The sequence below is a fragment of the Trichosurus vulpecula genome, chromosome 1, assembly GCF_011100635.1.
Source record: "Trichosurus vulpecula isolate mTriVul1 chromosome 1, mTriVul1.pri, whole genome shotgun sequence".
In the NCBI taxonomy this organism is placed as follows: domain Eukaryota; kingdom Metazoa; phylum Chordata; class Mammalia; order Diprotodontia; family Phalangeridae; genus Trichosurus; species Trichosurus vulpecula.
Window position 1 is genome coordinate 324050960 of NC_050573.1, and position 13951 is coordinate 324064910.

Consider the following 13951-nt stretch of genomic DNA (forward strand, 5'->3'; position numbering starts at 1 on the left):
TATGATTGATGTGGTTAGCTTGAAAGATCCAGGTATGTTTAGCCCAGGGAAAAGAAAACTTAGGGGAGAAATGATGCCTAACTTTAAATATTTGAAGGATTATCCTATGGAGGAAGGACTGGAGTTGTTGTTTGGAGATAGAGGGCTGAACCAGGAGCAATGAATGGAAATTCCAAAGTGGCAAAATGAATTTTGTAATAATTAGGATTCATTTTGTATATGTATTAGACAAGATGGTTGCTGGTGGTTATTCAAGTTCTGTGATTCCTCAATTCTGTGAAATAGCACTTTAATGTATGAAATACATTTGATATATATATATATATATATATATATATATATATATATATATATATATATATATATATATATATAAAACCTCCAAATAGCTCTTTGAGAAAGATACTACAGGCATTATTAGCACCACTCTAGGGAAAGTGAGTTGTCTAACTCAGTTAAAAATCTAATTGTGGTGAGATTCGAAGTCCTGACTCTAAGCTTTGCTATTTCTTGGACCACCAACAATAACTTATGTTGTGGGTTGAACTTAGATACCTGCTAAGGTGCCTTCCACCTCTCAAATTCTGTGATTCTCTAAGGCAATCAGATTCCTGTTTCCTTTTTACTCAGATGGAGACCTGAGCTCAGAAAAGAGGCCAGAGATTAATATATAGATAAATTAGTCATCTACCTGAAGATGATAGTTTAACCCATGGATCTGATATGATCACCAAATGAGAGTATAGTAAGAGATGAAAACGCCCAGGACAGGTATATAAAGTACACAAAAATCAAAAAAGTATATAGCACACATTTTTCCCCCACAAAGTGTCCAATGATATTAGGCAAAAACATACTGGCTTTCCTATTTTTTCCTTCCTCCTCCAACTCAGACATCAATGAAGGATTATGTATACTATGAGTGATTAACAGCTGCTACTACTGCACATTTTCTCAGTACTTATGAACCCCTGTTAAAGTTAGTTTTTTGTTTCTTTTTTTTATTTGCAGACACTATCCATCTTCGTGTTCCTGAATCCTCCCCAGTTGGCACAGCCATTGGCAGTGTGAAAGCAACGGATGCTGACACTGGAAAAAATGCTGAAATAGAATATAGAATTATTGATGGAGACGGAACTGATATGTTTGACATCGTAACTCAGAAGGACACCCAGGAAGGCATCCTTACTGTGAGAAAGGTGCACATGTTCAGTATTAATCAAGTGCCTGGTAGTTTAGGGAGTAGGGCATAAAATACATTCAGTGCTCATGGAAACTCTATGAATTTAAAGGCCTGTAATGGGATTTGAGCATTTGATGTTGTATCAAAATATCTTTGGCACAATTCAGGAAAGACAGCATTAGCAGGCTCTTTTAAAAGAAAAATTGTTTTAACCAAAGGATATGCTGATGAAATAAATGACACTAAAGTATTTTATAAAATATTAAAGGTAGTTGAGCCATTTCCCCCTTCTATTTTCATGGTATTGGCTCATATAACATAGGTTAGTAATAGACACATGGTAGCATGGTGGATGGAGTGCCGGGCCTGGAGTCAGGAAGATTTATCTTCCTGAGTTTGAATCTTCCCTCAGACACTTACTAGCTGTGTGAATCTGGGTAAAGTCACTTAACCCTGCTTGCCTCAGTTTCTTCATCTGTAAAATGAACTGGAGAAAGAAATGCCAAACCACTCCAGTATCTTTGCCAAGAAAACCCCAAATAGGGTCACAAAGAGTCAGATACAATGACTGAACTGAAAGTATTATTGTTTTTTAAGTGAATATGAAATCAAACAAAGGTAAAAGTGCAACATCACAATTAAGAGAGGCAGAATAAAATAGCACAGCACCTATCCCGATGCATTAAATAATAATTACAGTGGATAATAAAACCAGATTAGCAGCACAAATTGAAGAAAAATATAATTATTTCAATTTATTCTTATGTGATATGGATTAAATATTTTAGATATTTTGTTCCTGAAGTCCATAGAAATGTTATCAAGTTCACATACAGTAAATACTTAATAAGTGTTGATTGAAATTACATTTAATAGAGCCCAGTGTAAAGCTATTTGTATCAGTGGTATTTTAGGGCAGACCTAGTTACATCCATAAAGCCTATGTGGGTTAAACAAAAGAGAAGAGTACAAAAGAGGAAAGAAAAAAAATTGTCATGTTTTGGTGAACTGAATGGATCTATGAATAGTCAGTGGTATAAATGGATCAAACATATAGCTTCAAACTAAGATAATACAAAGGGAAATATGTGACTTCTTATAATAGAGTAGTAAATATATGACTGAATCAGCCACCTGCTGGCCCATTATTAAAAAAAAAGATGCATCTTTAATAAGCGAGAGTAAAGTCCTGTCCAGAAGCTGAGTGGGAACAGGGATATGGGTGTAACAGAGAAAGATGGAATGCAATCTAATGAAGACAGCAACTGATTTGAGTGTAATTCTCTGGAGACTTCTTAATTTGCTGGATATAATTAATTATCTATTATTTTGTACTTGTAATAGCCAAAGAATATCAAGATGAGTTTCCCTTTTTGTTTCAACAAATTTTCTAGTTATGATATGACCTTTAAAAATATTATTTTTATAAAGTGCTTTCTGTAAATATTACATGTAATTTACAAAATATGTCAAAAATGCATTACACTTTTCAAATTGAATAGAACTATGGGAGCTTTTAAAAAAATCAATTACTAACTCTGTGACCATGGGTAAGTCACTCAATCCTGCTTACTTCACCAAAAATTAAATAAAGTAAAAATTCAATTAAAGCTTTTGTCTTTAAAATACTATTTCACTCTTAATAGTCCTATTATTAAAAAAGAGAAGAAAATCACAATCTAAGGTGTTTTCCCTCTCAGATGAGACTTATTGAAAGAAATGCAGAAATCTCATTAAAATGTATTGAACTAGTAGTTCGTGATGATTTTCCTACTCAATTACTGTAGTGTTCACTACAGTCATGTGTTTTTCTTTTTTTTTTTTAAAGATGGTATGTATACTCTTACACATTTCGCAATCCTTCAAGGAACCTCTTGATAAAATGGCTGAATTTTAGAATTTTTTTTTGTTTGTTTTGAGCTCAAACAAAGCATATTCACATCTTATATCTCCTTTTGTGAAAAAGCCACATAATGCTTCTGTTAAAACAAACAAACAAACATAAATATAGGCAGGACCAAAAGGTAAAATAGGCATAGAAAAGCATGATAAAAAGTATACATTAAAATAGACAAACTCAGGGTATATTTCATGTCTTCCAAATTATTTGATCAAACTGTAAGAGCTAAAGACTAGTTTTATTTAGAAAAGTAATTCTTTGAAATGTAGAATTGAGAAATGAGTAAAATCTGCTCATATTGAAAACACCATAATGAATGTATACATTGAAAACAAGATCATGGGTAACTAGGTGGTACAGCAGATAGAGCATTAGCCCTGGAATCAGAAGGATCTGATTTCAAATGTGGTCTTTGACACTTGACAGTTGTGTGACTCTGGGCAAGTTACTTAAGCCTAATTGCTTCTGGGAAGCGGGGAGATCATGCTGTATAAAGACTGTATAAAGATCTGTAAAAAAAATTTCTTAATTACTATATTCAATTAAAATAAACTACCCTATCTGTGTAGGAAAATCCATACCAAAAAAATAATAAGAGCTTTAGGAAATTTTACAAATTTTATCATTGTTTTTGTTGTTCCTGTTGGAATATTTTTAAAGTAATGTGGATGGACAGAAAAACCTTTGGTCTTAGGAATGGTGTAGAAAATCTCCTGAGAATTTCTACTCAATCATTTTTATTGCAGCAAAAGAGACTCTCATTCAGTTGACTTGGATTTACAGAGATAAAAGTAATAGAATCTTCCATCTTTATATATTCTCTTGTCATTGACAATTCCTTACCACTCTACTGCTACCAGAGTTATCAGATGAGGCAACAAAGTGATTAGAATAGGTTTTTTTGTTTGTTTTTTAAGTAAAGATAATACACTTAACTCATTCCTATGCTAAAGACTAATAAGAAATGGGTATTAAATCATACCCATGTTTGCCAATCATATTTGTCACTGCTAAGAAATGCCGGTGGCAAAAAGACCCACCTACATTTTTTTAGGAATGTTAACATTGTTGATTCTAGAGTAGACACTACCCTAAAACCTGGGATCTTCATTTTCCTAGGAAATCAGTGGTGATATTAGTTAGAAGCCCTTAGGTTTTAATATAACAAAAGAAAAGCAGTCTTCACTATGAGGACTCAATACACCCTGAAACTTTTAAGACTGCTCAATTTTCTCTTCTGTACTACCTACCTAAAATATTTAAAGTCACTTATAAATTCTCAGATGGAAAATGACCCCTCTAACAACAATCTCTCTTTCCAGTACTGATCTCTTTTCTCTTTTGGAAAAGATCCCTCATCCTATCTTCTTCTGAAGGATGATCCTAAGTGACCTCATAATTTTGACCTAAAAGCCATCATCAGATAGTTATAACTCTCCTTGCACACCCAAGGCTAAGATTTAGTAGGAAGAAATCCAGGAATTGTGTTCCCAATGTAGTAAAGGCCTCCTTTAGTTCAAATATTTCAGCAAAGTTTCTGCTGCTGTTTGCTGCCTAGTAGTCAAAAGAGGAGGCATGTCTTTAAGCTGGCACATTTGATTACACATTTGTTTTCTCTAGTTTGCCTCCACTCACTAACCAGAAAAATCAGGAAATCTGTGTGTGTGGTGGGGTGGGGTAGGGGGGTTGTTTTCACAACAAAATACTGTATTCATTTTCCTGGACTTATTGAAGGGGACTCACTGTCACCAAAACCAAATTCAGTAAATATATATTTCATTGTCTCATACATCTGTGGTGTTTTGCTACAATATTTTGTTTCCTAACACCAGGAGTTGCCAGCTTCTAAATTTTCCCCATATTACTTGCAATGAGGTACTGGGGGTCAGGAGTACATTAGTCAAATTAAGGAAACATAAACAAACTTGAGTGCTTGTGTGGAAATATGGATAGGGACCAAATGTGTGAGTTCATCATTAAGCAGAATATTTAGGTGAGGAATCTCCCATTACAAATGTAAGTTGGTATAACATCTCTGCCACTTTTAGTTTTAAAGGATTGCCCAGAATATTGAGAAATTTACATTAGAAGGACCAGGAATATCAATTGATGCAACACATTTCAAAAAATATTTTACTGTAATTTCTCATATTTAAATGCACTTTAAATTTTTAAAAATTGGAGATATTTACATTGTAATTTGAAATACAGTTTTTTACCCCATGATCTCTATTTTCTTTGCCTGTGGATAAAAAATAAAATGGCCTACATCAATTAACACAAGCTGATATTTTAAGGTATTCTTAAATTCAGATCTTTGTAGTATATTAAGTGTCTTGATCACATAGCCAATAGATGTCAGAAGTGAGACTTAAACACAGGTCTCCCTGGTTCTGAGCTAGCTCACTATCCACTATACTATATTGCCTCTATACAAAAATAATTAAAAAAAAGACTTCACAAAAAATGGAAGTCTATATTACATTTTAGGCTGAATTCTTTCTAGGTGGTAAGTATCATTTTTCATTAAAATAGATTCATGTAAGATCTTTCAACATTTGCACAAGATCCAAAATAAATATAAATTTATTTTATTTTTAAGTATTATAAAGTGTATTCATTCTTTATTAGAATAAGGATTTAATTATAACTATGATACATATAAATGCATATTATCTGAACAAGGTAATTCTTTATTCAGATTTAGGACTCTACAAATATTTTCAATGCAAACCTAATCCTGTGCATGGATTTAAAAATCAACATTTGACTTAGCAGAAGAGGTTTTTTTTTTTTTTTTCTCTGCTTTATCTCAATGACATTTCTCTCTACAGCCTCTTGATTATGAAAGCAGAAGACTTTATACTCTGAAGGTTGAGGCAGAAAACACTCATGTGGATCCACGTTTCTATTACCTTGGGCCCTTTAAAGATACTACCATTGTGAAAATATCTGTAGAGGATGTGGATGAGCCCCCAGTTTTCAGTAGATCCTCTTACCTATTTGAAGTCCATGAAGATATTGAAGTGGGTACCATCATTGGTACTGTGATGGCAAGAGACCCGGATTCTGCTTCTAGCTCCATTAGGTAATTACATCATATTTCGAATTCTCTCTTAATTTCTCTGGTGTTATTGATGAATCTTCTGACATTCTTTTCAACAAGTTTCATATAAGACATAATCTCCTGGAGAAATGTCTAGCCCATGTTAGAGCAGAAAGAGGAAAACAAGTATATCCCTACTTTATTTAAACTCATAGTAAAATGTAGCAAAACTTTTTTATTAAATTTTCTTAGAATTTAATGGAACACTAACAAATTCAATGGCACCAATATTTTAAGGCTACTATTTCCTTCAAATCATAGCTCTTCATGCAATTTTGAACTAATATGTGTAGCTGCCTCCCCCTTCATTCTGTCGGTCAAAAAGATTGGGATCAGACTGTCCCCCCTCCCGAAGTGACTATTTCCTGCTCCCTATCCTTCACCCAGTCTCCACTCATTTAGCCTAGGTTTCTCATTGTTAGTCTTATTTTTCTTACCTGTCTTTAAAAGTTTGCATCCTGTTTTTGTACTAAAATGCTCCTCTGATGCCTAATCATGATGTAGAAGTTACCATATAATCCCAGAGCTGGAAGGGACCTTGTGGGAGCAGAAGACTCTTCACTCTAAAGAAACCCATTCCACTTTGGGATTGTTCTAATGATTAGGATGATTTTCTTTCCTTCAGCCCTAAGTCTACCTTTCTGCAAATTCCACCCATTGTTCTTCATTCATTCTGGCCTCTTTGGCTAAAGACAATGCAAAATTAATTTCCATGTAATGGCCCCCCAAATACTTGAAGATTGATATCATCTTGGCTTTGCTACTTGGTAATTGTGTGGTCTCTGGGTCACAGGGTTTTCATCTGTAAAGTGGGAATGGGCTTAAGTTCAAATTCTAGCTTTGACATTTAAGAGCTTTGTGACTTTGTGGACTTCCACTTTCCCCTCCATCCCAATCATGGCTTGGCTACTTTTGTCTCAAGTGAAAATATTCCTGCTGAGGACTTTTAGTCTCATCATTTTCAAGGTGGTATGATTAAGACCCAAGGCACTGAGTGATTTTTACTAGATAAAATCAAATGTGTGATGCTGCCAACTCATATCAGCTCACAGGTATCAGTTGAATTTTCCATGTGAGGAAAAGCTGATGATTCAGATAAAATTTTTAAGTGTGTCATGCATTCATTTTTTTTTCCTGGAGAGCCCACTGTAAACCAGCACACTTGGTTTTCATCTTTGGTGAAAGAGTAATAGTATCAGGTCTTGTAAATTAAAGTCCAGATCTCTCATTAATAGACTACAGAAATATTCTATGCTTGATAAAGTATGTATATTGTTGTTGAGCAACCTAGTAGCTGACAGAAAACCCAGTGCCAATTTCTAAATATTTTGTCACTCCCTTAGAAACATATCATTCTTCTACGGTAATGACAGATATATAATGTTGGAGCTGAAGGGAACCAAATATTTTAGTTAGTTCAATCACTTCATTTTACACTTAAGTAATCTGGGATAAAGAGAGGTTAAATAACTTATCTAAGGACACCTACCCTTTGTTAGGCACTGTAAGGGGCTCTTGAGAGCCTGATAAGCTTGGGAGTTGAGGCCCACGGACAGTCCCATGGGAAAAAGGAATTATCTGGGGCTACACAGTCCGGCTCAGGTCCTCCTCTTCTGATAAGGCAGGCTGTGAACAGCACATGCCCCCTTCCAAATAAGGACTGGACACGAGTTATTCACGTGCTGTGATGCCTGGCCCTGGGGCTCCTGATAGGCTTAGAGGATCGTGCACAAGCTTGCTTGCACCCAGTAATGAACGCTAGTACTGCATAAAAATCCTGCTTGCTGAAACAATAAATAGAGTTCCTTCCATCCTTGACTCCCACCTCATCATTGCGTATCGAGACAGGTCCTTGCTGGTCAAGGACTACCAGGGGTGAGAGGACCCCAACAAGGCACCATGATAAATGCTAGAGACACAAATACAAAAAAAGAAAGACAATCCCTGCTCTCAAAGAGCTTGTGATGTAATAGGGAAAGACAACACAAAAAAGGAAGCTAAAGAGGGAGGGTAGGAAGGTACCAGCACCAGGGCATAATGCAGAATTCCCAAGTAGTACGCAATGATGAGGTTCCTGGGGAAATGATGGAGAAATTAATTGATATGACTAGAATTCATGTCTTCTGATGTCTAGTGTGGTGAACTTTCCATTCCATTTCAGGATGTAAATCAGATGGTGAGAAATATTTAATAATTAGTGTTGACTGCTGGAAAATGCTTTCAAAAATTAATACTTTCAAAAATTGATATTGATACTTTCCCAATCTAAGGCAAATTCATAATAACCACTTTATTCAGCATTAAAATATGCTTGCTAATTATTTATAATAAAGTATAATATAAGCAAAGCAACTAGCATAGTAGACAAACATCCAGGCTCAGAATTAGGAAGACCTCAGTGCAAGTCCCATATCTGATACACACTGGACGTGTGACCCAGGGCAAGTTAATTAGATTCTCAGTGTACCAGGCAACTCTCTAAGATTAAAAGTTGGAGACTGTAGTAACCTATCTATATTTATAGAGGAAATTTTCTCACCTGGATTTCCTTGCACCAATGAAATCCCAAATTAAGACCAAATTAAATCACAACAGAGTAACAGTGCAAAGGAGCAGAAAGAGCATGAGATTGGAAAACTAGTATGAATCATAGAACCTGTGACTCAGACTGAACTGTAACCATTTATGGTTTTGCCACTAACTTATGGTGTGACCCTGGGCAATATATTTAACTTCTCTGGGATTCAGTTTCCTCATCTGTAAAATGAGAGGGTTGGTATAGATTGATCTCTGAGGTTCCTTCTAACTCTAAAATAAAATTCTTGACAGGTCTAGCAAATCAGTGAAAAATGTCCTACTTAATTTCCCCAAGAGTATACTTGCCTGCTATTTGTGATAGTTCCCTATAGACACAGAAAATTGTACAAAATTATATTTTGCTATGGAAATAAAAAAAATGATACTGAACATTGATGATTTCAATTAAAAATAGATATATAATGTGAGGGGTACTGCTATTTTGGCAGGGTACCACTTATTCGCTATCCATGTGAAGGCACCTAATTAGCCCAATTTGTGTTCCATTTTTTTTTTATTATTTAGGGACACAGGTAGGAGTTGGGAAAAATACTAACAATCATCACACATTTAATTTCCAGTGTGTAGCAATCTGGTTTGACACTGTGTTAATGTCCTGTCACCTAAAAGGAACAAGCAATTTATTTTAAAAACTTGGTTTAATCACTGAAATAGCAGAGCCAATGCTGTTTTTCCTCTCCTGTTTATAGCCTTAAGACAACTTGTTGTAAAAAAAAAAAATCGGTCACCGTGAATGTAAGCTGTGTGCAGGCTTGGCTTTACTCTTTACGTTGACTTGAACATTTGATGAAATCAAAACAATTGATTAAGCTGGTTATTTTTTTTTTTTTTTTTTTGCCAAGGGAAAAGACAAAGTTTATTAGGGATTCACCACAATGGGCTGTCTTAAGAAATCCCCCCCCCCCCCACCTTGTGACGCCTGTTTCCACAAGCGGGCCAGATTCAAACTACTGAATTAGATTGAATCTGAGCCCCTTCATGGAGGCAAGATGGAGATTATATACACAAAGATTGTAGGAGGGATTGAGGGGTGGTCTGGGGTGCCTAGAGGAGGGGTTTAGGAAGGGTCTTGAGGGGAAGTCCAAGGAGGGCAAGGTGAGGTAATGGGATTAAGGGTGGGAAGTAGCCGAAGGCATGGATATGGATAGTATCAAGGGTGGGAAGGTTTCGGTAGAGATTTGGGCCTAATGACAATGCGAGGCTTGTGGCCTTAGGGGAAGGCCAGATCCAGTTAGAAGATTCAAGGACAGTTCAAGGGGGCTCCCAGAGACTGCATTCCAGATTCAAGGGGGTTCCCAGAGACTGGGCCCTCATCATTCCCCCCTCAAACAAATAGGACCCAAATTCTTTTGGGGTCAGGGACGAAGATCTCAGCTTCTGAAACTGCTTCCTGCTGGCAAGGGGTGTAGATCTGTTCCCGGCTCGATGGGTCCAGTTCAAGGGGTCTCGATGGGTCCAGTTCAAGGGGTACACAGTCATCTGGAAGTTGATGGCTTGGAGTCTGGAGGAGACAAACTTGGCAAAGAGGTTAAGCAAACAAGCAGCAAACAGACAGTACAGGAGTACAGAGAAAGGACAATATTAAGCTGGTTATTTTAATTCATCAGTCACTTTCATCAAAATATTAAATCTTTGATTTTCCATGTGCCTCTATTTTTCCTTTATGTGAAGGCCCATAATATCTAGTACTTTTTTCATTGAACTTTAACCTTACACAGTGCTCTCTTTACCAAGACAACCCTATTAGCAATTTGTAGAATATCATTGAGAGTTGCTATGCCTGAAAACAATCATTTGTGTCTAACTTTGTCACAAGCTACTCTGAACTTAGCTTGGCTGGTGCATATTACAGGCATTATCAGGCCAATATTTAAAACTGTTCCTGATTGGTATGGACCTTCCAGAGCTCATGACCCAGAGACATAATGGGTTTTGTTATATTGGTCAAATTGTACTGATTGATACTATATAAACGTAAGTCAGTAGATCTGTGATCTTCTGGATGCGGATAGTCTCTTCATCAGTACAGATACCTCTCACTTATGCCTTCTCAAACTGTGTAATTCTTTTCCATGTCCTTTCATCTGTCCTCCATACTAGAGTCAACTAACAAAATGTAGACTTTTCTCTATAAACATATATATATATATATATATATATATATATATATATATATATATATACACATATGCATATATATATATACACATATGCATATATATATATATATACATGTTTATATGTACATGTACCTATGTGTATATATTTGCAAGTCTTTGGTACTAGTGAAATACATCTGTTTTGACATTCCTTGTGTGTACGTCATCGTGGAAAATGCCCTATAACCACCAAGAATAAATACCCCTATCATCCTTTGAGTTAACTACAACTTTTATTCTTCAGAGATTTTGAGGCTATAAGATTTGCAACCCTAGAGCAACACTGGAAAAAAAACATGTTGAAAAGATGCGTCTTTGAAACAAAGAACAGTTTAAAATCATTGAAAACATTGGGTAAATTCTTAAAATCAAACTATCTATGGTCTTCCTGTATAAATGAATCATAAAACAAACCTTGTAAATCTTAATAAATGCATTTTCAGGTTAAGGTTAAAATTGTAGTTGATGGATTTCCCTTTGTATATAAAAAGCAGGATGATGTGTAATATTTGCTCTAGTCCTAGTTTTTCAAGGCCATTATTAACAATAAAGACAAATAAAATTTCTTAAAGCAACCCTAGGAGGCAGATAATGCAATTATGATTATGCCCATTTTACAAATGAAGAAACAGACATTCAGAGAGATAAAGTCATCTGCCACAAAATGCACAAAATAGTGTATCTGACTTAAGAGTAGAAAATATGTCCAAAATTTTAAGTCCATAGATCTTTCCATCATGCTACTATGTACCTGCTTCATAGTATCTTGCTTATTTTGGTTAGTCTACACTGCCACCAGGTGGACAGACATGCCTACACTATGGTCTTCTGATTGACATAACTAAGACCATACCTGTTAGTAAATTAATTTTTAAAAATATAGCTTTCTCTTCTATCTAATTACACTTCCACTATAAAAATAGAAATCTTTGTCAAAACTTTCTCCTAAAGACAATTATGAATAGTATTTGAAATAAGATTTACAATTAAAAGGGTATTTTTGGAACATTTCTGTGATTTCACTAGTATAAGGAGTGTCCATAGAGGTTAACCCTTCTTCTTCTAAGGCAGATGAGACCTCCCTTTGCAGATTATAGTCTTGGAGAATTACACAGGCCACTCAGAAATTAAATGAATTGTCCAGGGTCATCCGACTAATGTATGTCAAGGGTGGGACTTGAATTAAGCTCTTTCCTTACTCTGAGGCCAATTTTCTAAATGCTGTCCTTTACTGCTTCTCAGAACAAGGATTTAAGAAATAAAAATACCCATTTTCCATCAGAACTGTAAGTATTGTCTTTTATACAAGTGCTTTCTGCTGGTACCAAATAAGCCATCAGAGTACCTTATACCAGCAGTTATTAAAATGTTAAGGATTCTTGAATTTCTTTTCTTGCCCTGGAAGAATAAAGTGTAATCATGGTCACATATAACCCAAATTTGCCAACATAATTTGCCCATGATTATTTTTTTCCTAAATTGCATGATTATTTTCCTACCCATTAGCCTTTCCTTTAGGTCTTTGCCTTTGAATTTAAAAAAAAATTCTTGTTTTCTTCTTCATTTCTTCCCCAATAGGATTCCTATATGGATAGAGAATGCTTCTCATTCATTTTCAAACCTGCTTCTGATTTAAAGTGATCATATTTGTGGTCCCAGAAAATAACCACATTGGTTGCCAAGTTCTGTCACTTTTTTCATCACAATACCTCTCACATTTTACCTTCATTCAATTCACACTGCAACCACCCTAGTTCAGGTCCTTATTAGTCCTTTTCTGAACCTAAGTGCTATTCCTCTTTCTAGTCTATCCGCTTTCCAGACCATCGTTCAAATCACTGCCTAAGTACCTATCATAATGCACCACTATGATCATGCCATTCCTCTACTCAGAAACCTCCCAGTGCTCCTCATTGCATCCTAGATAACAAATATATTTAAGGGCCTTCCACAAGCTCATGCTAGCCTATTTTTTAACCTTATCTCACTCTTCTCTATTTCATTGTACTCTACATTACAAGCAAAATAGGCTACTAAATATTCCTTGTCCTTCTCCTGCCCTTTTATATTATTGTGTTTTTGTTCACACATCTTGACTGAAATGGAATCCTTGAGCTGCCTTCCACAATCCTGAATTTCCACCTATTAAAATCCCTCTCCTCCTTCAAGACCCAATTCTGTTTTCACCTCCTATAAGTAACTGAAAAAAAAATGTTATCTCTCTTTTCATATTTCTCAAAGACCTTTGGACCTTTCCTGGAGAAATCTCAAAATTCTGCTTTGGATTATAGGTATTTTAGTAAAATGTCTACTTGCTTCCATTAGCCTGTATACTCTTTGAAAGCAGAGTCTGTGATTTTGTTTCTTCTTTGTATCTTTGTACCTGGAATAGCTCCATGTTAGCTTCTATGTAAATCTGTGTTTCATTTAATTGTCAAATTTAATTACATTTTAAAATATGTTTCAATGCAATATGTCAAGGTTTTTAAGTCAGATTTTTAAAAAAAAATCACCCCATATAGTACAATCTTGGTTCTCTCTTTGTCCATAGGGAGAACTCAATAAATATCTGTTGATTGATTGACTAAAATCACTGAAAATATTAAAGACAGACCTGAACTGGGGTGGTGAAGTAGGCTACCGAACAGGCTAAAAGAAGAGACTTTCTTTTTCTTTTTTCATGAATCATATAAAGGAGGATTAAATATCATATTTGGGCAGTTAGTTGTTGCAGTGGGTAGAGTACCGAGTTTAGAGTCAGGAAGACCTGAGTTCAAATTCACTCTCAGACAGTTACTAGCTGTGTGACCCTGGGAAAATCACTTTGTTTGCTTCTGGTTTTTCATCTCTATTATGGTGATAATAACAGCACCTCTCCCAGGGTTATGTGAGGATCAATAATAACTGTAAATCAGTTAGCAAAGTACCTGGCACATAGTAAGCATTATGTAACTATTAGTTGTTATTATTATTATTAGTGATATTAGACACTTGTATTTGCCTTC

The 13951-nt window shown here is 35.4% G+C and overlaps 1 protein-coding gene across 1 annotated transcript in view; it reads left to right on the forward strand.

Moving 5' to 3' along the window:
* Positions 1 to 13951, forward strand: part of CDH10 (cadherin 10) — an 88951-nt gene that overhangs the window by 36864 nt on the left and 38136 nt on the right. The window contains exons 5-6 of the mRNA XM_036744937.1: positions 1012 to 1199; positions 5918 to 6171. Coding sequence (XP_036600832.1) covers positions 1012 to 1199; positions 5918 to 6171 — 442 coding nt within the window. The remainder of the gene's footprint in view (positions 1 to 1011; positions 1200 to 5917; positions 6172 to 13951) is intronic.